At 55.2% G+C, this 20,286-nt stretch overlaps 1 protein-coding gene across 1 annotated transcript; it reads right to left on the bottom strand.

Annotated features, from left to right (window-relative positions):
• Positions 1–1,757: 1,757 nt before the first annotated feature.
• DHDH (dihydrodiol dehydrogenase) lies at positions 1,758–11,472 on the bottom strand. The gene is made up of 7 exons (XM_058280551.1): positions 11,341–11,472; positions 10,835–10,946; positions 10,038–10,201; positions 7,478–7,730; positions 4,001–4,125; positions 2,166–2,319; positions 1,758–1,912 (listed from the first exon to the last, which is right to left on the bottom strand). The coding sequence occupies exons 1-7, from the start codon at positions 11,428–11,430 to the stop codon at positions 1,797–1,799; spliced, it is 1,014 nt and encodes a 337-aa protein (XP_058136534.1). The 5' UTR covers positions 11,431–11,472; the 3' UTR covers positions 1,758–1,796.
• Between the last annotated feature and the right edge of the window lie 8,814 nt (positions 11,473–20,286).

The raw sequence follows: 20,286 nt of genomic DNA, 5'->3' as shown, positions 1-20,286 counted from the left end.
TGTTTTTTTGAGATACCGGGGCCAAGGACTGAACCTGAATTGTATGTGGGAAGCTGGAGCTCAGCCACTGAGCCACATTGGGTCCCTGGCATTGGACATTTTGATTAATATGTTTCTTAGACATAACAGAAAAACTTAGGAAGTTTTTTCTTTTTGGAACACGTTTTACTTCTTGGACATGCACATGTTTGTCTTTTGTAAGAGCTGGGACATTTGGTCATTATTTCCTCAAATATCCTTTCTACTCCTTTTCCCTTCCTTTCTCCTGGGACTCCATATTGTGTATGTTGGTACACTTCATGTTGTCCCACAGGTCCCTTCGGTGCTGCTCACTTTTTAAATTTCCTTCCTCTATCTGTTCTTCTGACTCTATGATTTCAATGTTCCTGTCTTCTAGTTCACTGATTCTTTGTTCTGCCTGTTTAAGTCTACTGTTGTATGCTTCCTGTGTATTTTTAATTTCCTTACTGTGTTTTTTATCCCCATAAGTTATGTTCCTTTTTCTAATTCTTAAAATTTTGAATTCTTCTTTGTTCACATTGTCTTCTTAATATCCTTTAGCTCTATATCCATATTCAGTTCATCTCTGTCCATATTTACCTTGAATTGATTTAGATTTGATTGAACATCTTTGATTAATTGCCCCAATGTCTGTGTTTCCTCTAAAGTTTTAATTTGTTACCCTGAATGAGCTACCTCTTCCTGTTTTCTCCCCATGGCCTGTGACCTTTTGTTTATGCCTGGGCGTTTGCCTGTTTGGATATGCTGACTCTGAAAGTCACTTTCTCCCTCTTGCCTGGGGTTTCAGTGTAGACTGGCACAGCATGCTAAGGCTCTTCCCCACCTGATCGGGTTCACACTGAACCTTTAGAGCAGGCTGTGTGCAAGAATTCAGATTTCCTCAGGGCCTGCCTCTTACCCTGGCATGAGCAGCAATTTTAAAGATCACCCTTTTACGTGTGACTGTTTCCCCTCCAGAAGAGGATTTCCTCTCCTCTGTTCCCCTCTGGGAGTCCTGGGCTGTTCTCTTTGTTTTATGTACATTTTCCTCCCAAGCTGCTGTGATTGGCTTAGGACCAGCCTTTCACTACAGCTTTCAGGCCTGGGTCTGCCCTGCCTTACCGCAGTTCAGGTTCCCTCCTTCTCACACACCTTTTCTGCCTCCATTAACTTCCAGGTTAGGTGATCCCACCCCACGGCGCCCAGATGGGGCCAGTGTCCAAAACCGTTCAGCCCTCTCTGGGGGAAACGCTCCCGGGACGCCGCCATCTTGATGAACTCCCCGTAACTGCTCTTACCCAGAGCTGGAGAAACCCACGCCAAGGAAAGAGGACAAGATGGAGAAGGGCAGAACCCTGGTCTCGCACCAGCCTTGCTCGAAATTTCTAGTTCCACAAACCAGTGCATTCTGCTTTCTGTCCAGCTGCATTTCTGACACTTTCAAAAATAGCAGCCTGACTAACATAGCGGGATTCAAGGAAAGGCAATTATAGGTAGGGAGAGCAGCCAAGAGCAAAGGCTGCTTGGCTTTCAGGATCCAGAGTCAGGATGATTTCTTAGGGGAGGAATCAGGTGGCCGTGCAAAAATCACTGAGTCAAGGGGGCTGGGGCAGGCGAAGCACAGATCTGCCCCGCAGGCGTCTGCCCCAGGAGGTCCGGGCCTCTCCTTCCTCCCCTTCCCCCCCTCCTCCCACCACACACTGGTTCCTTGGATGGTGGGCTCTCGGCTCCCACCAAAGCACCATAACCAAAGTCTCTATGGGAGAAACCATGTCTTTATTGATTTAGAGTGTTCCTCAGTGGTTGGGGAAGTCTTGGGGAAAGGTGACGCCAATGATTTTCCTCACCTCCTCAATGATGTCAGCTATGAGCTCACTTTCTGCCAGGGGTATCACAGGACTTTCCTTCAGGCCTGGGGGAGAGTACAGTGAGGGGCCCCTCCAACCCACACCCCACTCCCTGCCTTCAAGAGTGTGCAAGAGACCAAAGAACCACAATTCCCAGAATCCCATGAGGCACAATTACATAAGAGTCAGGCAGATGGATGACCCAGAGGCTCCTGGGAGCTGTAGTTCTAAATGCTGGTGAGCGTCTGAGGGCGTGGGGAGGGGCCTGCCGCCCCATGGGCCTGGGCCTGGGCCCCCCACCCTGCCCTGTATCCTTACCCTGGCGCAGGCACTCCCGGACGTGCTGGGCCTCGTAAGCCATGCCTGTTGGGTTTTGGTAATTGAACTCCCAGTGCAGGCCTGGAGGCAGTGGGAACTCCTTATGCTCCCCGTTCACCACCAGTTCCGTGGGGCACCAGCATGGGTCGAGGATCTGGGGGTGGGCAGAGGTGGCCGTTGCCCTCACCGACAGGCTGCGGCGGCTCCCCCAGAACGAGCCTGCGCCACGCAGCGGCCTCCTCAGCTCCTGGCGAGGGCGGGCTCTCCAGGTCAGGCCCGTCCTCCGCCGGCTGCTGGGGATTTGCTCCTCAGCAACAAGGCCTCCGGCCTCCAGCCCCCTCGGTCCTCCTGACGCAAACCCATTCTCCCCTGAGAGCCAGGGACTCAGCTCCAGAGCCCCCAGGGAGCTGCTGGCTGGGTGCCTCTGTGCCTCCCCTTTGTGAAGAGCGAACAATCTGGCACTTTCCAGGCCCCCAGAAGCCCCATGTATCTGGGAAGGCTAATTCAGCCCCAGACCCAAGTCTAGGCCAAAATGGAAACGAGGGCCGCGGCCCATCTCCTCAGGAGAATGGAGGCTGAGGGTTGAGGCCCCGCAGAAGCCCGTGCTGGGCAGTTCGGATGCCCCAGAGCCAGGGATTCTTTCTGGCAAGAGGGCGCCGGGAGGCCTGGGGAAGCTGGCCTGTGGCAACACCAGTCCTGCCCAGGAAGCAATTCCAGAGGTCACGGCCGCCCTCTAAGCAGGGCCGAGGAGGGCTGGTGCCGCCCTCTGAGCAGGGCCGAGGAGGGCTGGTAAGGGCATTTCAGTGAGATCGGGTTCACTCTCAGGAGGGACCACGGGGCCCCAAACCCCATCCCTTGGCTGGTTGCTAAGGAGTAGGGAGGGCCCTGCCTCCACCAGACCCAGGCCCAACAGCCGGAGGCGGCTGCTCCTGTCGCTGAGCGCCGTGCCCCCTCACCTGGACTGTGCCCCCTCACCTGGACTGTGCCCCCCTCACCTGGGCCGTGCCCCCTCACCTGGGCCGTGCCCCCTCACCTGGGTGCCCCCCTCACCTGGGCTGTGCCCCCTTACCTGGGTGCCCCCTCACCTGGGCCGTGCCCCCTCACCTGGGTGCCCCCCTCACCTGGGCCGTGCCCCCTCACCTGGGCCGTGCCCCCTCACCTGGGTGCCCCCCTCACCTGGGCCGTGCCCCCTCACCTGGGTGCCCCCCTCACCTGGGCCGTGCCCCCTCACCTGGGTGCCCCCCTCACCTGGGCCGTGCCCCTCACCTGGGTGCCCCCCTCACCTGGGCCGTGCCCCCTCCCCTGGGTGCCCCCCTCGCCTGGGCCGTGCCCCCTCACCTGGGCCGTGCCCCCTCACCTGGGCTGTGCCCCCTTACCTGGGTGCCCCCCTCGCCTGGGCCATGCCCCCTCACCTGGGTGCCCCCCTCGCCTGGGCCGTGCCCCCTCACCTGGGCCGTGCCCCCTCACCTGGGTGCCCCCCTCACCTGGGCCGTGCCCCCTCACCTGGGCCGTGCCCCCTTACCTGGGTGCCCCCCTCACCTGGGCCGTGCCCCCTCACCTGGGTGCCCCCCTCACCTGGGCCATGCCCCCCTCACCTGGGCGCCCCCCTCACCTGGGCCATGCCCCCTCACCTGGGTGCCCCCCTCACCTGGACCGTGCCCCCTCACCTGGGCCGTGCCCCCCTCACCTGGGCCGTGCCCCCTCACCTGGACCATGCCCCCTCACCTGGGCCGTGCCCCCCTCACCTGGGCTGTGCCCTCTCACCTGGGTGCCCCCCTCACCTGGGCTGTGCCCTCTCACCTGGGTGCCCCCCTCACCTGGGCCGTGCCCCTCACCTGGGCCGTGCCCTTGGTGCCGTTCACAGAGGCTGTGTTGGAGAGCTGGGTGGAGATGCTGCAGGTGAAGCTGCCATGAACCCCTCCTGGGTACTGGAGGACAACAGTGACGGTGTCGTCCACACCTGGGGGCGGGGCACAGGTCGCGGCAGGGCAGAGGTCAGGGCAGGGCTCAGTCTCTGGGGCAGGGCACAGGTTGGGACGGGGCACAGGCTGGGGCGGGGCACAGGGCACAGGTCGGGGCAGGGCACAGGGCACAGATTGGGGCGGGGCACAGGTCGGGGCGGGGCACAGGGCACAAGTCGGGCGGGCACAGATCGGGGCGGGACACAGGCTGGGGTGGGGCACAGGTAGGGGCGGGGCACAGGTCGGGGCGGGGCACAGGTCGGGGCGGGGCACAGGGCACAGGTCGGGGCAGAGCACAGGTCGGGGCGGGGCACAGGTCGGGGCGGGGCACAGGTCGGGGCAGGGCACAGGTAGGGGCAGGGCACAGGTCAGGGCAGGGCACAGGGCACAGGTCGGGGCAGGGCACAGGTCGGGGCAGGGCACAGGGCACAGGTTGGGGTGGGGCACAGGTCAGGGCCGGGCACAGGCTGGGGCGGGCACAGGTCGGGGCAGGGCTCCGTCTCTGGGACAGACTGCACGGGCCTCAAATCCTGCCTGTGTGACCCGGGCCAGGGACCCCGCGGCTTCTGTGGCAATAAAAGGGACGGCAGCCCTAGCACACGCTGTACCGGGGATGGTTTGGCAGATGTCCCCCTCAGGGAGAGAAGGGGCCCCCAAGGACCCCGTTACTTGATTCCATTTCCATGAGATGTCCCAGATAGGCAAGTCCACAGTGACAGAGAGTAGACTAGAGACTGCCTAGGCCCCAGGAGCTGGGAGGGTTGGCGTGACAGCTAGGGCGTGGGGGACTCTGAAGTAACCAAAATGTACTAAAATGGATTATGGTGATGGATGCACAAGCTAGCGAATATACTAAATTTAAATCCACTGAAGTGCACACTTGAAGGGAATGAATTATATGGCGTGTGAATTATAGCTCAATAAAGCTGGTACCTAAATAAATAATGAGCAAGCAAGCAAGGGACCTGGCTTCTCTGGACCTCAGCTTCCTCCTCTGTAAATAACTTTTATAGGTTTGAGACAATTGGTTTCTTCACTTCTAAAATGGAGAAAATAATAGATCCTACCTCATTGGCTTGTTACAAGTATTACATTAAATGATTTAAAATGCATACAGCATTCAGAAGAATATCTGGACAAGTGGAAGTGCTGTGTAAGTGTTAGCTGAAAACAGAATTAAAGATAGCAAGGAAAACCCCGGCATGCTTCGGGGAACTCACCAGGCGTGCTGCGGAAGGAAGGACCAAGGGACTCAGTTCTCTTGGATTTCAGACAACCCTGAGCTCTTATCTTGAGTTTGCTCTGTGAGCCTGGACAAGTGATTTCACCCTTCCCAGTTTTGTCACCTTTAAAATGGGGGCAAGCATACTTACGTCGGGGAGATCAGGCCTCTAAGAACCCTAAAGCACAACAGTAGTGGGAACTACTGTTAGAGCTACTAATTAGCCTAGAAATCAGCCCGAGAGCAGGCAGAGACCGTTTTCTAACGTGCTGCCTGGAACCCACGCTTGCCCCCTTTCCACTGCCTTCTGTTGTACTGTTCGCAAAGACAGTATCTTAGTTTGCCACAACGCTGCTGAGGCAAAGGTCGGGAAATGGGTCAGCAAGCAGGTCGGGAAATGGGTCAGCGGTTATAAAAGAATTTACTGGAGGTAAAAGTTTACTGCCCTGAGGCCGTGAAATGTCCGGATCAAGCCATCAGCGGAGGTGCTTTCTCACCAGCTGGCCGCCAGCCTCCGCCAAGGTCGCTGCCCTCCCCTCCAAAACCTCCTGTCTCTCGGAGCCCCGCTGAGGACGGCCAGGCCCCGGCTTGTCTCTTACGGGGGCCCCCTCTCTTTCTTCCCGAGTTCAGCCGCGAGCTCGCAGGCCTGCGGCTCGTCCCTCCCTGGCCCCAGCTGCTTGGGCCTCTGGGGGCTTCTCTCCTTGACTCAGCCGTGGGCAGACCTGGAGTCCTTTCCCTCCTACGGCAGGGTCAGTACAGCGGCTTCCTTTCCCTCTGTCTCTCTCTGTGCCTCCGTTTAGATCACACCCAGCAAGAGGGCGGAGACTCAACCCGCGTCATGCCATAGCGACGTCATCCAACCAAGAAGGTCTACACACAGGGATGGATTAGTTCAAAAACATAATCCTCCTCTTTTTGGGATTCACCAAATTTGCGCTGTCACAGACGGTCACCACAGCTCCTCCCTCTCCTTTCCGAGCGCCCCTTTGCAAGGTGACCGCAACTTCTTCCTTCTAGAGATGCGATCTGAAACCTGAGCTGAGCCCACCTCTGAAATCTGAGTGCCTGTGAGTGGAACCTGCCCTCTTTTTGCTGCACCTGGAACGCTAAGACCACGAAGGGAAGGAGCCTGAGCTGGCCGGCTCACTAGCTTGCACCCGCAACACATGGGAGCACAGCCACCCCAGACCAACCAGCCCCAGCCACACAGCCAGCTGACTGCCGCGACAGTGAGACCTAGAGCTGGCCCTGTCTCACCCCTGCTCAATACCCTTCTATGGCTCCCCATTGCTCAGGCTGAGCCCGGCCATAATCACCGACCCACAGAATCACAAACTAATAAATGACTGTTATTTTAAGTCACGAAGTTTGGGGGAAGTTTGCTATGCGGCAAACTGAGACAATGTCAAAAAACAATATTAATATTTTCTGTTTATTAACTGCATACTGTTTGCCTCAACTGTTACTTCAATAAGTCCGTTGGAGAACCCTAATTATTGACATTTTACTAGTAAAATAACTACGACTCAGAGAGGTCGAGTCCCTTGACCAGGTTCACACAGCAAAGTCCCACTGCAGAGCCTGCCCATGCTCTCAACGCTCACTTCATGCAGGAAGTTCCTCCAGCTGTCTACCCTGAGTCTTGTGGGCTAGGAGACTGGTTGAATTATGCACATCAATTGAGACGTGTTCTCCATTTTAATCTACATCCCGGTGGGTGGGAGCCCCCTGTCAATAGGACCTCTGAAGATGTTGATTTTAGTTAAGGTGTGGCCCGACTGAATGAGCGGGAGTCTCAATCTGGATTACTTGCAAAGCAAAATGCCCAGGAAGGAACCAGAAGCAGAAGCTGGACGTCAAGGGAATAGGGAAGAGAAAGGAGAGGACGTTGCCAGGTGAGGCGACGCAGGGACCCCCCAGATGGCTGGCAGCCAGCCCCAGAATGTTACAGAGTCTGGGAGAAAGCATTGCTTTGCCGACACCTTGATTTTGGACTTCTCCTGGTCTCAAAACTGTGAGCCAACAACGTCCCATTGTTTAAATCAGCCCACGGTGCAGTAGTCGTCATAGCAGCTCTCACAAACTAAGACGACAACTATTGCTCTCGGCTGGTCCAGGATAGCCCGTACCTGTTTCATGACGCCTGCCCACAGCTAAAATCTTCTCAGGCCTCTGCCCACCGAAGACCATGGAGAGGAACTGGATGCAGTAGATGCCGATGTCCAGCAGGCCGCCTCCGGCCTGGGCCCTGTTCACGGCTCGGGGTACCGAGGTGAGGTCCTTCCCAAATTCTGCCCGAGCCACCCGAAGGTCCCCCAGAGTTCCCTGGGCCAGAACGGACCTCAGAGCCTCTGAGGCAGGGAAGAAGCGGGTCCAGATAGCCTGCAGACCACAGGGGGGGTTATTAAAACACGGGAGAAGGGAAGGACGGGGGTCGGGACCAGGGGTTAAGTTAAGCGGTCAGGTCTCGTCCCAGTTGGATTTCTTTTGGGGTCCCAAACGAAACAATGGGAGGGGGCACCCATTTTCTCCACTCTCCGAACCAGAGCCTGCCCCTTCCTTTCCACAGCTCATTAGCCCCAGCCTGCCTACCCCTGCCTCTCCTGCCCTATCCCTCCTCTCCGTTCCCATGGCCTTGGCCCCACATCATGCCTGATCCTTTCTCAGTGGCACCATTCCCCCCGCCTCACAGCCTCCAGTTTATCCCCTCCTGTCCAGCCCCCGTGGGGCCCCACTTTCCCTTCTAGACCTAGCCGTACTTCACCCCTGCTTCATACCCTTCTATAGCTCCCCATCACCCAAGGTCGATTCCCATTTATTGGTTATGTGTTATGGGTAATATATTTTGCACACTCTTTGCTTAATGAATCTTCCTGACATCCCTGCCAGCTGGCTATCGTGATGTCCATTTTGACAGATGAGAAAAGGGAGGCTCAACCAAATGAGGCTGCTTGCCCAAGGTCACACAGCTAGGACATGGGGAGCTGGAGTCTTGAGTCCTCACACTCTAAAGCCAGAAATCTTGACCTGTTCAAAGCCAAGTTCTTACTGTGCACGCTTCCTCTGCCCTCTGTTTTCTTGAAGTCTTAACTCTGCTTTCCCCATCTGGCCCTATTTACCTGTGCAATTTATTTTTTTAGGTACCGGGGCCAGGGCTTGAACCCTGGACCTTGTATGTGGGAAGCCAGCGCTCAACCACTGAGCCACATCAGCTCCCCTGAGTTGTTTTTTCATTTGTTTGCTTTTTGTTTGTTTTTGTTATTTTTAGGAGGCACCAGGGACCAATCCTGGGTCCTCCCATGAGGGAAGCAGGAGCTCAACCACTTCAGTCACATCTGCTCCCTATGCAATTTATTTTGCCTTCAAAGCTCAGGTCAGCCCCCACCTGCAAGAAACCTTGACCATCCCCCGGGCTTGTTTGGGGGCCTCTAAAGTTCACGCAACTGGGCACTGGAATCACCCACTTCGGTGACCCTACCAGCTCTTGGGCTCCTCAAAAACCAAGACTACATCTCCAGCCAATGCTGGGTCCTCGATTCCTATTGTAGCATCTGGCACACAGTAGTTGCCAAGAAAATTGAGGTAAACAATAAACTCAACTGAATTTTGGAAACTGACCAGGCACAGAAGGGGCCAGAAGGCATTGAGTAACTACCTTAAATCTTGACTTTCCACTTCCTGGGCATATGGAACTTTGCAAACTGGGAGGTTCAACAATCCTGGGTAGAAACCAGCTATTTGGGCCATGGGGAAGCCTGTGGCAGCCATCACCAGTATTGGCAGAATGTACCACAAGGTATTTTAAAGGCCTTAATCCTCCCTAACATGAAAATAGCTCCTGGGTACTGTTTGGTGTCCATTTCTCCCTCCACCCCCTCACCGAGATGGCTCCCTCATCTGCTTGCTAGCTGGGTTTTTTTGCTCATTGTTCCTGCTTGTTGTCTGTTTCTTCTAAGGAGGCACCAGGAACCAAACCTGAGACCTCCCATGTGGTAGGCAGGCACCCAACTGCTTGAGCCACATCTGCTCATTTGGTGTTTTTTTTGGTCTGTTTGTTTTTGCTCACTGTCTGCTCATTATTTGCTAGCTGTCTTGCTCGCTTTTTTGCTTGTTGTATGCTCGTTGTTTGCCTGTCTTCTTTAGGAGGCACTGAGAACCAAATCCAGCACCTCCCATGTGGGAGGCAGGCACCCAAATGCCTGAGCTATATTCACTCCATTTGCGTCCACCTTAACTGCCGGTAAAGTCGAGCAAACAGTCAAAGGACTCCCCGGGCAGCCATGTTTGCTAAGGGTAAAGGCAATGGCCACTGGATGTTGAGCATTCCTAGAGGGAGAGCTTTGTCCTTCTCACCTGAATCCCTCTACTGCCACCAAAACCAAGCCTCTTGCCACCCAGCACCACTTTCACTCCTAGCATCTCTCTCCGAAAGCTTGCCAACAGAGCCTTCACGTGGCCCTGTTTGCTCAGGGCCACAATCAATGGTCCCTACTGTGACAGTTGTTGCCGGTAGCTCCCCTGACACTGCTCCACTATGTCCTGGGCAGAACCCCTGACCCCAGCTCATCCTGTGGCCATCTTGACTGTGGGCAAACCTTTTCCTGTTCCTCCAAAAATGTCCCCCGACAACCCGGTGTGGCAGTGGCCAGCAGGGCCAGGGCGGGTGTTGGACGACTCCTCTGCCCTCACCTCCATGAGGAAGAGGTTTCGGGTCCGGGCCGTGGCAACCATTTCGCGGACTTCCGCCGCGTTCACGCCCATCGGCTTCTCACACAGCACGGCCTTGCCCGCCTCCAGGGACAGCAGCACCGACGCCTTGTGCTGGGGGTGCTGGGTGCCAACGTAGGTCACCTCTAGGGCGGGAGGAGGGAGGTCCAACGTCAGCGGCCCCGCCCACCGCCCGGGGCCCGCCCACCGCCCGGGGCCCCGCCCACCCCGGAGGCCCCGCCCACCCCGGAGGCCCCGCCCCCCCAGGGAGAAGGCCCTCGCTCGGTGGTCAGACCCTGACTCTTTTTCCAGAGGAAGGCGCTCAGCAGAACTGCCACCTAACCATTCCCCAGTATCACCCTGTTTTCTTCAGATCGTTGCCAGCTCCCCCAAATGAGCATAGCTGGTCCTTTATCCTCACACCCACAGCAAGAAGTGGATACTATTATTTGGCCGGGTTTGCAAAGGCGGAGTCGGAGAAGGACCAGCAGAAGAGGCAAGTGGGGATTCAGGAGGCCTGATTCCAAAGTCCACGCCGCAGCCCTGCCTCCGGCCCCAGGGTCCTCCAGGCCCCAGAAGCCCACCCACCCGGCGCTCGCGGGCTCTGCCCAGCACCACCTCGACTTCTTTAGAAATTAAAGGCCCGCTCCTTGGCGGTGGCCTGGCCCCTCAGCACAATTTAATTCCAGACAGCCAATCCCGGGCCACCCCCATGCCTGAAACTCCGCCCCCACCCCAAGGTCGCCCCCAAGCCCAGCGTCGTCGTCCCCCCCACTCACCCACGTTCGGGTCTTTAACCAGCTCCTCGTAGGAGCCGTAAGCCTTGGGGATGTCGTATTTGCGCGCAAACGCCATCGCCCGGCTCAGGTCGCGGGCCGCCACCGCCACCACCTGCGGGGACACCGGGGTCGCGCTGGAGGGGTCAGGTCTCAAGGAGGGGACGGGGTGGGGGTAGTGATGGGGGCTCCGGGTAGGAAGAGATGAAATCTCCCCCCTCCCCGGCTGGGGGATGTAGCCCTGGGGAAGGAGGTGCCTGGGGAGTGGACACGTGGGTCCTGGGGACAAAGATGATTAAATCCCCCGAGGCCTAATTTGCTCCTCTACCCAGCAGCTCAAGGCCAAGGACGTGGCACTTACAGGGCAGAGGTGGAGAAGGAACGAGTTGGGCATGAGCGGTCTGTTCCCAGCCTTGGAGGCTCGGAAACCCGGACCCCTCCCCGCTCAGACCCCGGGATCCGGGCCCGCCCGAGCCCCTCTTCCCTAGGACCGCGGAGGGAGGGCGGACCTGGTGCTCGGAGCGAGGCAGCGTCCGCAGCACGGCCGTGAAGTCGCTGGAGATGAGGCCGGTGGACACGATGCCCCAGCGCAGCGCCATGCCCGCCGCGCGAGTCCCACTGCCTCCTGCTGCCCGGCGCCGCCGGCCCGCGCCATTTATACCCGGCGCGCCCCGCCCACCGGGGGCGGGGCCTCCCCAGCCCGCCCCCTCGGCGCCTACGCCGCTTCTCATTGGCTACCGGCATCGAGGCCCTCGGCGGAGTCACGCCTTAGTAACTTGGCTCCGGCGGCCGCGCGGGAGGAGAGCGAGGTAACCTTCGCCGCGGGGGTCCCCGGCGCCGGCTTCTGGGCGCGTGACTTCGAGGGGCGCTAACCCCAGGGTGTAGGCTCAAACCTGCTGCCCCGCGGCCTTTCTTGGGGCCCTCCCCGTCCTCTCGCCGCTCCCATCCCCCAGACCCCCGGTTCTTTCAGAAAGCCCCGCGCCCCCTCATGTTGTCCCGAGGGAGAGCGAAGAGAGTAACGACGAAGACAGTTCACAGCGCGGCGGGGGGGGGGGCGGGGGGGCCGGGCTCGGAGCTGCGCGCTGCGCCTTCCACACGCAGCCCTGCACAGGAGGATCTGTTACCCCCAGTTTTCAGAGGAGGAAACTGAGGGCCAGAGAGAACCTCGGGTCATTTTTCCAAGGACTCACAGCCGGGAAGCGAAGACCTGCAGACGGGCTGCGAAAGAGGCCGAGGTTTTAAAACCAGTCTGGACTGCTGCCTAAGTACCCTGGAGCCAGGCTGGCGGGTTCCGGGCCCTTCTTTGGGGCTTCCCGGCTGGATTCCTTTGGGCAAGGGGGTTCCCTGTCTGAGCCCCACTTTTCCATCCTGAAAATGGAGGTTACAATACGGTGTTAAGATGAATAACTGGTTGTGAAATAGAGTAAATTATTTCCTAAATCAAATAGTAAAAACTTGACCCAATTTCACCCACTGGCAGGGAATTGGACAATTTCCCTTCCCTTGGAAACATTTACATTAGGATTTCGGGTCACGTGGGGTTACATGACCCAAGGCCGCACAAACTGCTGAGAAAGAGCATTCATGTGAAGCCCTGGAAATACATCCACTATTGTGAAGAAATAAGTAAATTAAAAGATTGATGTTCACAGGAGCTGATTTCACAGTAGTTCAAAGCTGGAAACAACCCAAATGTCTTTTAGTGGGCCAGTGGATAAACGAACTGGTGCAAAAGTGAAGGAGGGAGCGGATGTGGTTCAAGCGGTTGAGTACCTGCCTCCCACGTGGGAGGTCAGGGGTTCAGTCCCTGCACCTCCTAAAAAAAAAAGAAAAAGCCAACTCGGAGGCAATGTGGCTCAGTGGTTGAGCTCCAGCTTCCCACATAGGAAGTCTGGGGTTCAATCCCCTAATTGCCTGAGCCACCTCCACTCCCTATTTTGTTGTGTCTTTCGTTGTGTTTCCTCCCTGTGTCTCTTGGTTGCATCATCTCACTGCATTACCTTGCTGTGACAGCCCGTTGCATCAGCTTCCTGTGTTGTGTGTCTTCTCTCGGAGGTGTTGGGAACTGCCCCAGACCTCCCGTGTGGTAGGCAGGAGCTCAGTCACCTGAGCCACATCTGCATCCCATGATAACATTTTGAAGCTGCTGCTTCCCTAACCCCTGACATAAGTAACCTTTCTTACTGATTCATTAAAGTTTTTATTTTCTTAGTTTTAAACTCCACCCCTTTACAAATATTACTAGGAAATTTATCTCACTCTATGCATTGTGATAAAACAGATTATCTAATCCCCAAATCCAGGTTAGATCCTGTTTTGTCTTTCTCATTAAAACTAGAATAAACTAGTTCTGGCCACTAGGACATGCTCAGTTAAAAGAAGCTCGAGGGAAGTAGATGTGGTTCAAGTAATTGGGCCTCCACTTGCCACGTGGGAGGTCCGGGGTTCGGTTCCCAGTGCCTCCTAAAGAAGACGAGCAAGACAGCAAGCTGACACGACTGACTGGCACAGCAAGCTGACACAACAAGAGACACAAGAAGGAAAACATAATGAGATATACGTCAAAGCAGGGAGCAGAGGTGGCTCAGGCTATTAGGTGCCTCCCTCCCACATGGGAGGTCCTGGAGAAGGTGAGCTGGCGTGGTGGGCAGGTGCAGCGAGCTGACGCAACAAGATGATACAACAAAAGAGACACAAAGAGGAAAGACAATGAGAGAGACACAACAAACCAGGGAGCTCAGGTGGCTAGGTGATTGAGCGCCTCTCTTCCCCATGGGAGGGGGTTCGGTTCCCAGTGCCTCCTAAAGAGAAGACGGGCAGGCACAGGGAGCTCACGGTGAATGGACACAGAGCAGCAGTGACCTCAGACAAAGGGGGAGGGGGATAAATAAAATAAATCTTAAAAAAAAAATAAAGACTCATGAGAAGTTATGAAAATTTTGTAAAAGCAGACTTATATATGCAATATCACTGATATTCATGTTTTACATGGGGTTTTACTATCTTATACAGTCTTATTTTATGGTTTTTCACTTTCCCTCTACTAATATACATGTCCTTAGACTTTCCCTTTCAACCACTGTCATACTCACACAATAGCACTGCTAGTTACAAACACCACGCCACGCTTTCACCATTTCTATTCATTCCCAATGATTTACAAACAACTTTTTTACCAATTCTGCACAGATTAACCTCCAGCTTTCCATTCTCTACCCTCCTTCTATTTCTGGTGATCTATGTTCTAATTATTAACTCCATGACTTTACACAATGTATTTAGTTCATACTAGAGCAGTCGTACAGTATTTGTCCTTGAAGATGTCATTTTTTTTAAAGATTTTTTTAAAAAGATTTATTTATTTATTTCTCTCCCCTCCCCCCCACCCCGGTTGTCTGTTCTCTGTGTCTATTTGCTGCGTCTTCTTTGTCCGCTTCTGTTGTTGTCAGCGGCACGGGAATCTGTGTTTCTTTTTGTTCCGTCATCTTACTGTGTCAGCTCTCCGTGTGGGCGGCGCCATTCCTGGGCAGGCTGCACTTTCTTTGGCGCTGGACGGCTCTCCTTATGGGGCACACTCCTTGCGTGTGGGCTCCCCTACGCGGGGGACACCCCTGTGTAGCAGGGCACTCCTTGCGCGCATCAGCACTGCGCATGGGCCAGCTGCACACGGGTCAAGGAGGCCCGGGGCTTGAACCGCGGACCTCCCATGTGGTAGACGGACGCCCTAACCACTGGGCCAAGTCCGCCGCCCTGAAGTTAGGTCTTAATCCAAATTGCTGAAGCCCTTTATAAGCAAAATGAAAGTCAGAGATAGACAAAGCCACAGGGGGGCTGGATGCTAGAAGCCAATGGAACCAGGAGAGAAAGGGCAAGATGCCTCCATTTGCAGCGCCAGGTGCAGCACATGTGCTGGGAAAGCCAAGGAAGCCCGGGTCGCCCGCCAGCCAGAAGGCCACCAACCCCGGGGGAAGGAAGCCTTCCAGGCTTCGAAACCGGGAGACGATAAATTCCCTCGTTAAGCCAATACCCACTGGTGGTGTTTCTCCAAAGCAGCCAGGAAACTAAGACAATTGGTAAAGTGGAAAATGGCATATTCTACAGCCCAGCAATTTCTGTCCTGGGTAGAAAATATATACCCTGGACCAACTCTCCCACCTCTGCATGAGGAAACATCTAGAAGGACGTGTTGCAACGTTGGATGTGATAGCTCAAAATTGGCAACGACCACCAGTAGAAGAATGGGTGGGTCAGCTGCGACAAATTCTGATGGCCGGGTAACACAGAGCGAGGGAAATGGGTGACCCAACCCCAGGAAGAAACTCAAGTGACATCCAGGGGTCCCGTCCAGTCACAGGAAGCTCAGGAACGTGGTTCATGCATTATGTGCAGGGACGTTCGTGTGGACTCAAGAACTGGGGTCATTTCTGGGAATGAAAAGCCCCACGTTGAGGATAGCAGTTTCCTCTGAAGCCAGACAGAGGCAACGTGCCTGGAGGCGCCCTCCGGGGCTTCCACCCTAGCCACAGCGTGTTCGTTTTTTTTTCTAACCGCACGTGGGCCAGCTCCACACGGGCCAGGAGGCCCTGGGTGTGAACCCGGCGCCTCCCGAGTGGTAGGCGGGTGCTCTGTACGTTGAGCCAAGTCCGCTGCCCTCCATAGTGCTTTTATCTCTTAAGAAATGAAGTCTGAGTCTGGATTTCTTCAATACACCTTTCAAGGTTTTTAAATTGTTCCAGAGCTGGTCAAGTTGAGATTTTTAAGAACCTCATTTTTAATTTGTAACGAAGGTTTACAACTTGATTTTTTTCAAAAAAGTCAACACACTGCAAGCACCTGTTAATAAAGGTCTTAAATAATAATAATAATGATAAAAAAGAAGCGAAGTCTGAAACGAGGCGGGCGGTGTGGCAGGCTGGGCGAATCTGGGCCCTGACCCGTGAGTTCCTGGCTTTCTCGGGGCGCCTCCGGCCCGGCCTCTCTCTGCCTGGGGAGCTCCGCAGCCGCCTTCCCGCGGCCGCGCCGGCTGGCCCTGAAGCCTCCCTGCCGAGCCTCACCGCCTCTGCGGCGGTTCCTCCCGCCCTTAGCCCCGCTCCCTGGAGGGGGAAGCCGCCGAGGCCCGGAGGGGCGAGCATGTCGCCCAAAGCCCCAGAGCTGGCCCTGCGGGGCCGGGCGGCAGCCCCCCGCGCTCTGGCTCCAAAGTCCGCGCTGAGCCCTGACCCAGCAAGCTCGCTGACCCGGGGCCTCCGCGCGCGAGGCCAGGCGCCTTCGGTCCCCGGGGCAGGGGGGGGAGCGCCCTGGGGGCCTGGAGCGGGGTTAACAGAGGGTACGGGACACGGCAGGGACGAGGCTGAGCCAGGCCGGGTGCCCTGGGACTGGGTGGGTGGTGACGCCCCAAAGGGTCGCTGCGCTGCAGGCGGCCGGCCCGGGCCTCCCCGGCCCTGGCTGCGGCCCCGGGAGCGGCCAGCAGCTCCTGCTCGCTGCGCGGGGGGAGGCGCACGTGCAGGAAGGACCTGCGGGGACAGGCTGGCGCGGCCAGCTGTGACTGTCGTTGAAAGCCTCCTCCGCTCCCCACTCGGGCGGGGGTTTACCGACTCCTGGGGACGCGGCGCGCCTGGGCTCAGGCTGGACTCCAGAGGCGGGGGCTCGCAGAGAGGGCACCGGTTCTCGGGGCCTGTGGCCGGACGCCTGGCTGGGGTACAGCTTGCCCCACGGGGCCAAGCGAAACGGTGGCTTCATAACTGTGGCAAACCCGTCCTGAGCTTGGGGGTGAAATCGGCCCAGCTCTGGTGCCCGCACCCAGCAGGGCCTGCCGGATCCCGGGGCTCACATTAAGAGAACTTGCAGGAAGTTTAAATCCTAGGGAGAGGGGAAGGCTGGGTCCCAGTCGGGTCACAGCCAGGAATCCTGCAGTGAGCCTCCCACCCTCTCCACGGAATGCAAGTATCTATCTACACTGTGCCAGGACCTGGGGATACCTAAGGGCGAAAAAAAGCACACCCTTCCCTCTGTCCTTATGCAGCTAGCAGTCCAGGGGGGGTCAAAGGCTCAAAATTAAATAGCTACTCAGGCAATGACTTAATTATACCTAGGCATTTATAGTTTAATTAGAAATTATATCCATCTGGCTAGGCTGGGTTTGTGAGCATTTGTTACAGCAGCAATAGGAAACAGATACATAATCCCACACTGTCACAGTTCCGGAGGACTTGCACCGTAATGAGGGAAACACCAAGCTCTGAGGGCCAGGGGAGGCTGCGCAGAACAGGTGACAATGGGACTGCATCCAAAAAGAATTTTTTAAAAAATTGTGGTAACATATACATGATACAAAACTTGCCCATTTTAACCAGTTTTAAGTGTACACTTAATATTAATTATATTCCACTGTTGTGCAACCATCACTATCTTTTTTTTTTTTTAACTTATTTTTCTCCCCTTCCCCAATTGTCTGCTCTCTGTGTGTTCTTTGTGACTGCCTCTGTCCTTATCAGTGGCACCAGGAATCTGTGTTTCTTTTTGTTGCGTCATCTTGTGTCAGCTCTCCGTGTGTGCGGCGCCATTCCTGGGCAGGCTGCACTTTCTTTTGCGCTGGGCGGCTCTCCTTACGGGGCGCACTCCTTGCACTTGGGGCTCCCCTACGCGGGGGACACCCCCCGTGTAGCACGCATGGCACTCCTTGAGCGCATCAGCACTGCGCATGGACACGGGACAAGAAGGCCTGTGGTTTGAACCGTGGACCTCCCAGGTGGTAGGCAGACGCCCTAACCACTGGGCCAAGTCTGCTTCCCTCACTACCTTTCTTGACCAAGACTTTTTCATGATCCCAAACAGAAACTCTGTCCCCATTCCGCAATAACTTCCCATTTCCCCCCTCTTCACCATCTAAACTCTAATTCTACTTTCTGACTCTGGTCCTTTGCTTATTTTAGAACTTTTATAAAACTAGACACATGCAATATTTGTCCTCTTGCATCTGGTTTATTTCACTTGACGTAATGCTTGCAAGGTTCATCCAAGTTGTAGCCTGTATCAGAACTTCGTCCCTTTTTTACAGTGAATGATAGTCCGTGGTGTGGACAGACCACACTTCGTTGATGCATTGATGGCCCCTTGGGTTGTTTCCACCTTTTAGCTGTTGTGCATAGTGCTGCTATGAACATCGGTGGACAAGTATGTTTCAGTTCATATTTTTCAATTTCTCTGAGTATACACCTAGGAGTTGAATTGCCAGTCGTTTGTTAATTCTGTATTTAACTTCTTGAAGATCGCCACACTGCTTTCCACAGACTCTCTGATTTTACATTCCCATCAGCAATGCATGAGGGTTCCAGTTTCTCCTCCTCCCAAACATTCGTTATTATTATTTTAGTAAAAGTCATCCTAAGGGGTGTGCAGTGGTGTCTCACTGTGGCTTTGATTTGCATTTTCCTGTCTGCATCTTTTCCTGAGCTTATCGGCCATTTCTATATTTTCTTCGGCTTCGCCCATTTTTTGATTGGGCTGTTTGTCTTTTTCTTGTTGTAGCTTGAAGATTCTAAGAGAGGTTGGCCAGGTGTAGGGAGAAAGGTGGCCTTCCAGTCTGAGGAAAGAGCCCGGGCAGGCAAGGAGAGAGGAGGAAGCTGGGTGCATCTAGAGCCGTGAGACGAGGCTGGAGCACAGGGTGGGAGGATCCCAGGAGAGCGGGGGGTCAGCTGGGTTCTTTGAGAAGGATCCAAGAATTCACCAGCGGGCAGTGGGGCGTGAAGCCGAGGTGGGTGGCAGTGAGGGATGAGATGGCATTCAAGTGTTAGAAAAACAGCCTTGAAATCAAAGGTCATGCAGCCACTGCCACCCAGCAAGGGTGTCAGGAAGTGAGAACAGCATTTGTCCATTAACCCATCTGTTCATGAGAATTTTTTGAGCATAGATTCGGTGCCAAGACGAACATTGTTTGACAGTTAAGAGCATGGACTTTGGATCTGGTCTGCCTGGGATCCAGTCCCCGCCCTGCTGCTTACTCCTGTGGAATCTTGGGCAATGATGAATCAGCCTCCCCCAGTTGTCTCACCCGTAAAAGAAGAGTGATGACGGTAACAGCCTCTGAGTGTTGTGGGGAGGATGAAATGAATTGTTATTTGTGATTTTTAACATGCCTGTCATGGTACTGGCACATACAAAGAGCTACACAAATGTTAGCTACCGTGCATTAGTGTGTATTTGTTTCCGACTGTTGCTGTAACAAGTTACCATAAAAGAAAAAAAAAGGAAAAACAAAAACAAAAAAACAACAAAACAAGTTACCATAAACTTAGTAGTTTAAAACAACCCAAATTTATTCCCTTACAGTTTTGGAGGTCAGAAATCCAAAATGGACCTTAGATGGGAAACGGACTTTGGCCCAGCGGTTAGGGCATCCGTCTACCATATGGGAGGTCCGCGGTTCAAACCCCGGGCCTCCCTGACCCTTGTGGAGCTGGCCATGCGCAGCGCTGATGCGCGCAAGGAGTGCCCTGCCACGCAAGGGTGTCCCCCGCGTGGGGGAGCCCCACGCGCAAGGAGTGCGCCCGTGAGGAGAGCCGCCCAGCGTGAAAAGAAAGAGCAGCCTGCCCAGGAATGGCGCCGCCCACACTTCCTGTGCCGCTGAAACAACAGAAGCGGACAAAGAAATAAGACGCAGCAAAACAGACACCAAGAACAGACAACCAGGGGAGGGGGGGAAATTAAATAAATAAATAAATCTTTTAAAAAAAAAAAAAAAATGGACCTTAGAGTTGAGGGCAGGACAGGATTTCTTCTGAAGGTTCTAAGGAGGAACAGGTTTCCTTGCCTCTTCCTGCTTCTAAAAGCAACCTGCATTCCTTGCCTTCTGGCCCCAAAACATCTTCACATTCCTCCCTGACCCTGAACCCCTTGCCTCCTTACAAGGACTCTGGTGACAGTTGCCAAGCGGGGCTCACTGCCTCATGCACACAATAAACTGATCCTGCAATGCTGGGGTTTCCAAGACAGAAAGAGATTCATTCCAGAGCGTCGTGTCAGGACGCAGTTGGCAACGCCTGAGCTCTGTCCCCAGAGTGGAAAGACTCTGAGGCTCTTACGGCCATGGGCCAAGGTCACGAGCACAGCAGTCTGAGGCCATCGCAGGTTGAGCCTGGGCAGCTTGCCTGCTTGGTCATAGGACGTGGGTGCGGAAAGGGTGGCCCTGACGTGAGAATGGCATCATTTTTAGTGTTGTGAGGAGGTCCAGGTAGGCTCCTGTGCTCCTGGGCCTGTCTGCAGGGCCAGTTCTGGCCGAAACTGGCTTGACGGAGAAGGGAAACCAGCCCTGGGAAGGGGTGACTCAGGTTTCTTCCCTCATAAACCTGAGGGGTTGTTAGCAGGATCATGAAACTAGGAAGTTACAAAAGCCAAGAGGATTCTCAGGGGCCAGTCCTTTGCCAGGACTAGGGGAGGCGTCTGGGTGACAGTCGGTGTTT

The sequence above is a fragment of the Dasypus novemcinctus genome, chromosome 18, assembly GCF_030445035.2.
Source record: "Dasypus novemcinctus isolate mDasNov1 chromosome 18, mDasNov1.1.hap2, whole genome shotgun sequence".
Lineage (NCBI taxonomy): Eukaryota > Metazoa > Chordata > Mammalia > Cingulata > Dasypodidae > Dasypus > Dasypus novemcinctus.
This window is presented reverse-complemented; position numbering and strand designations above follow the sequence as displayed.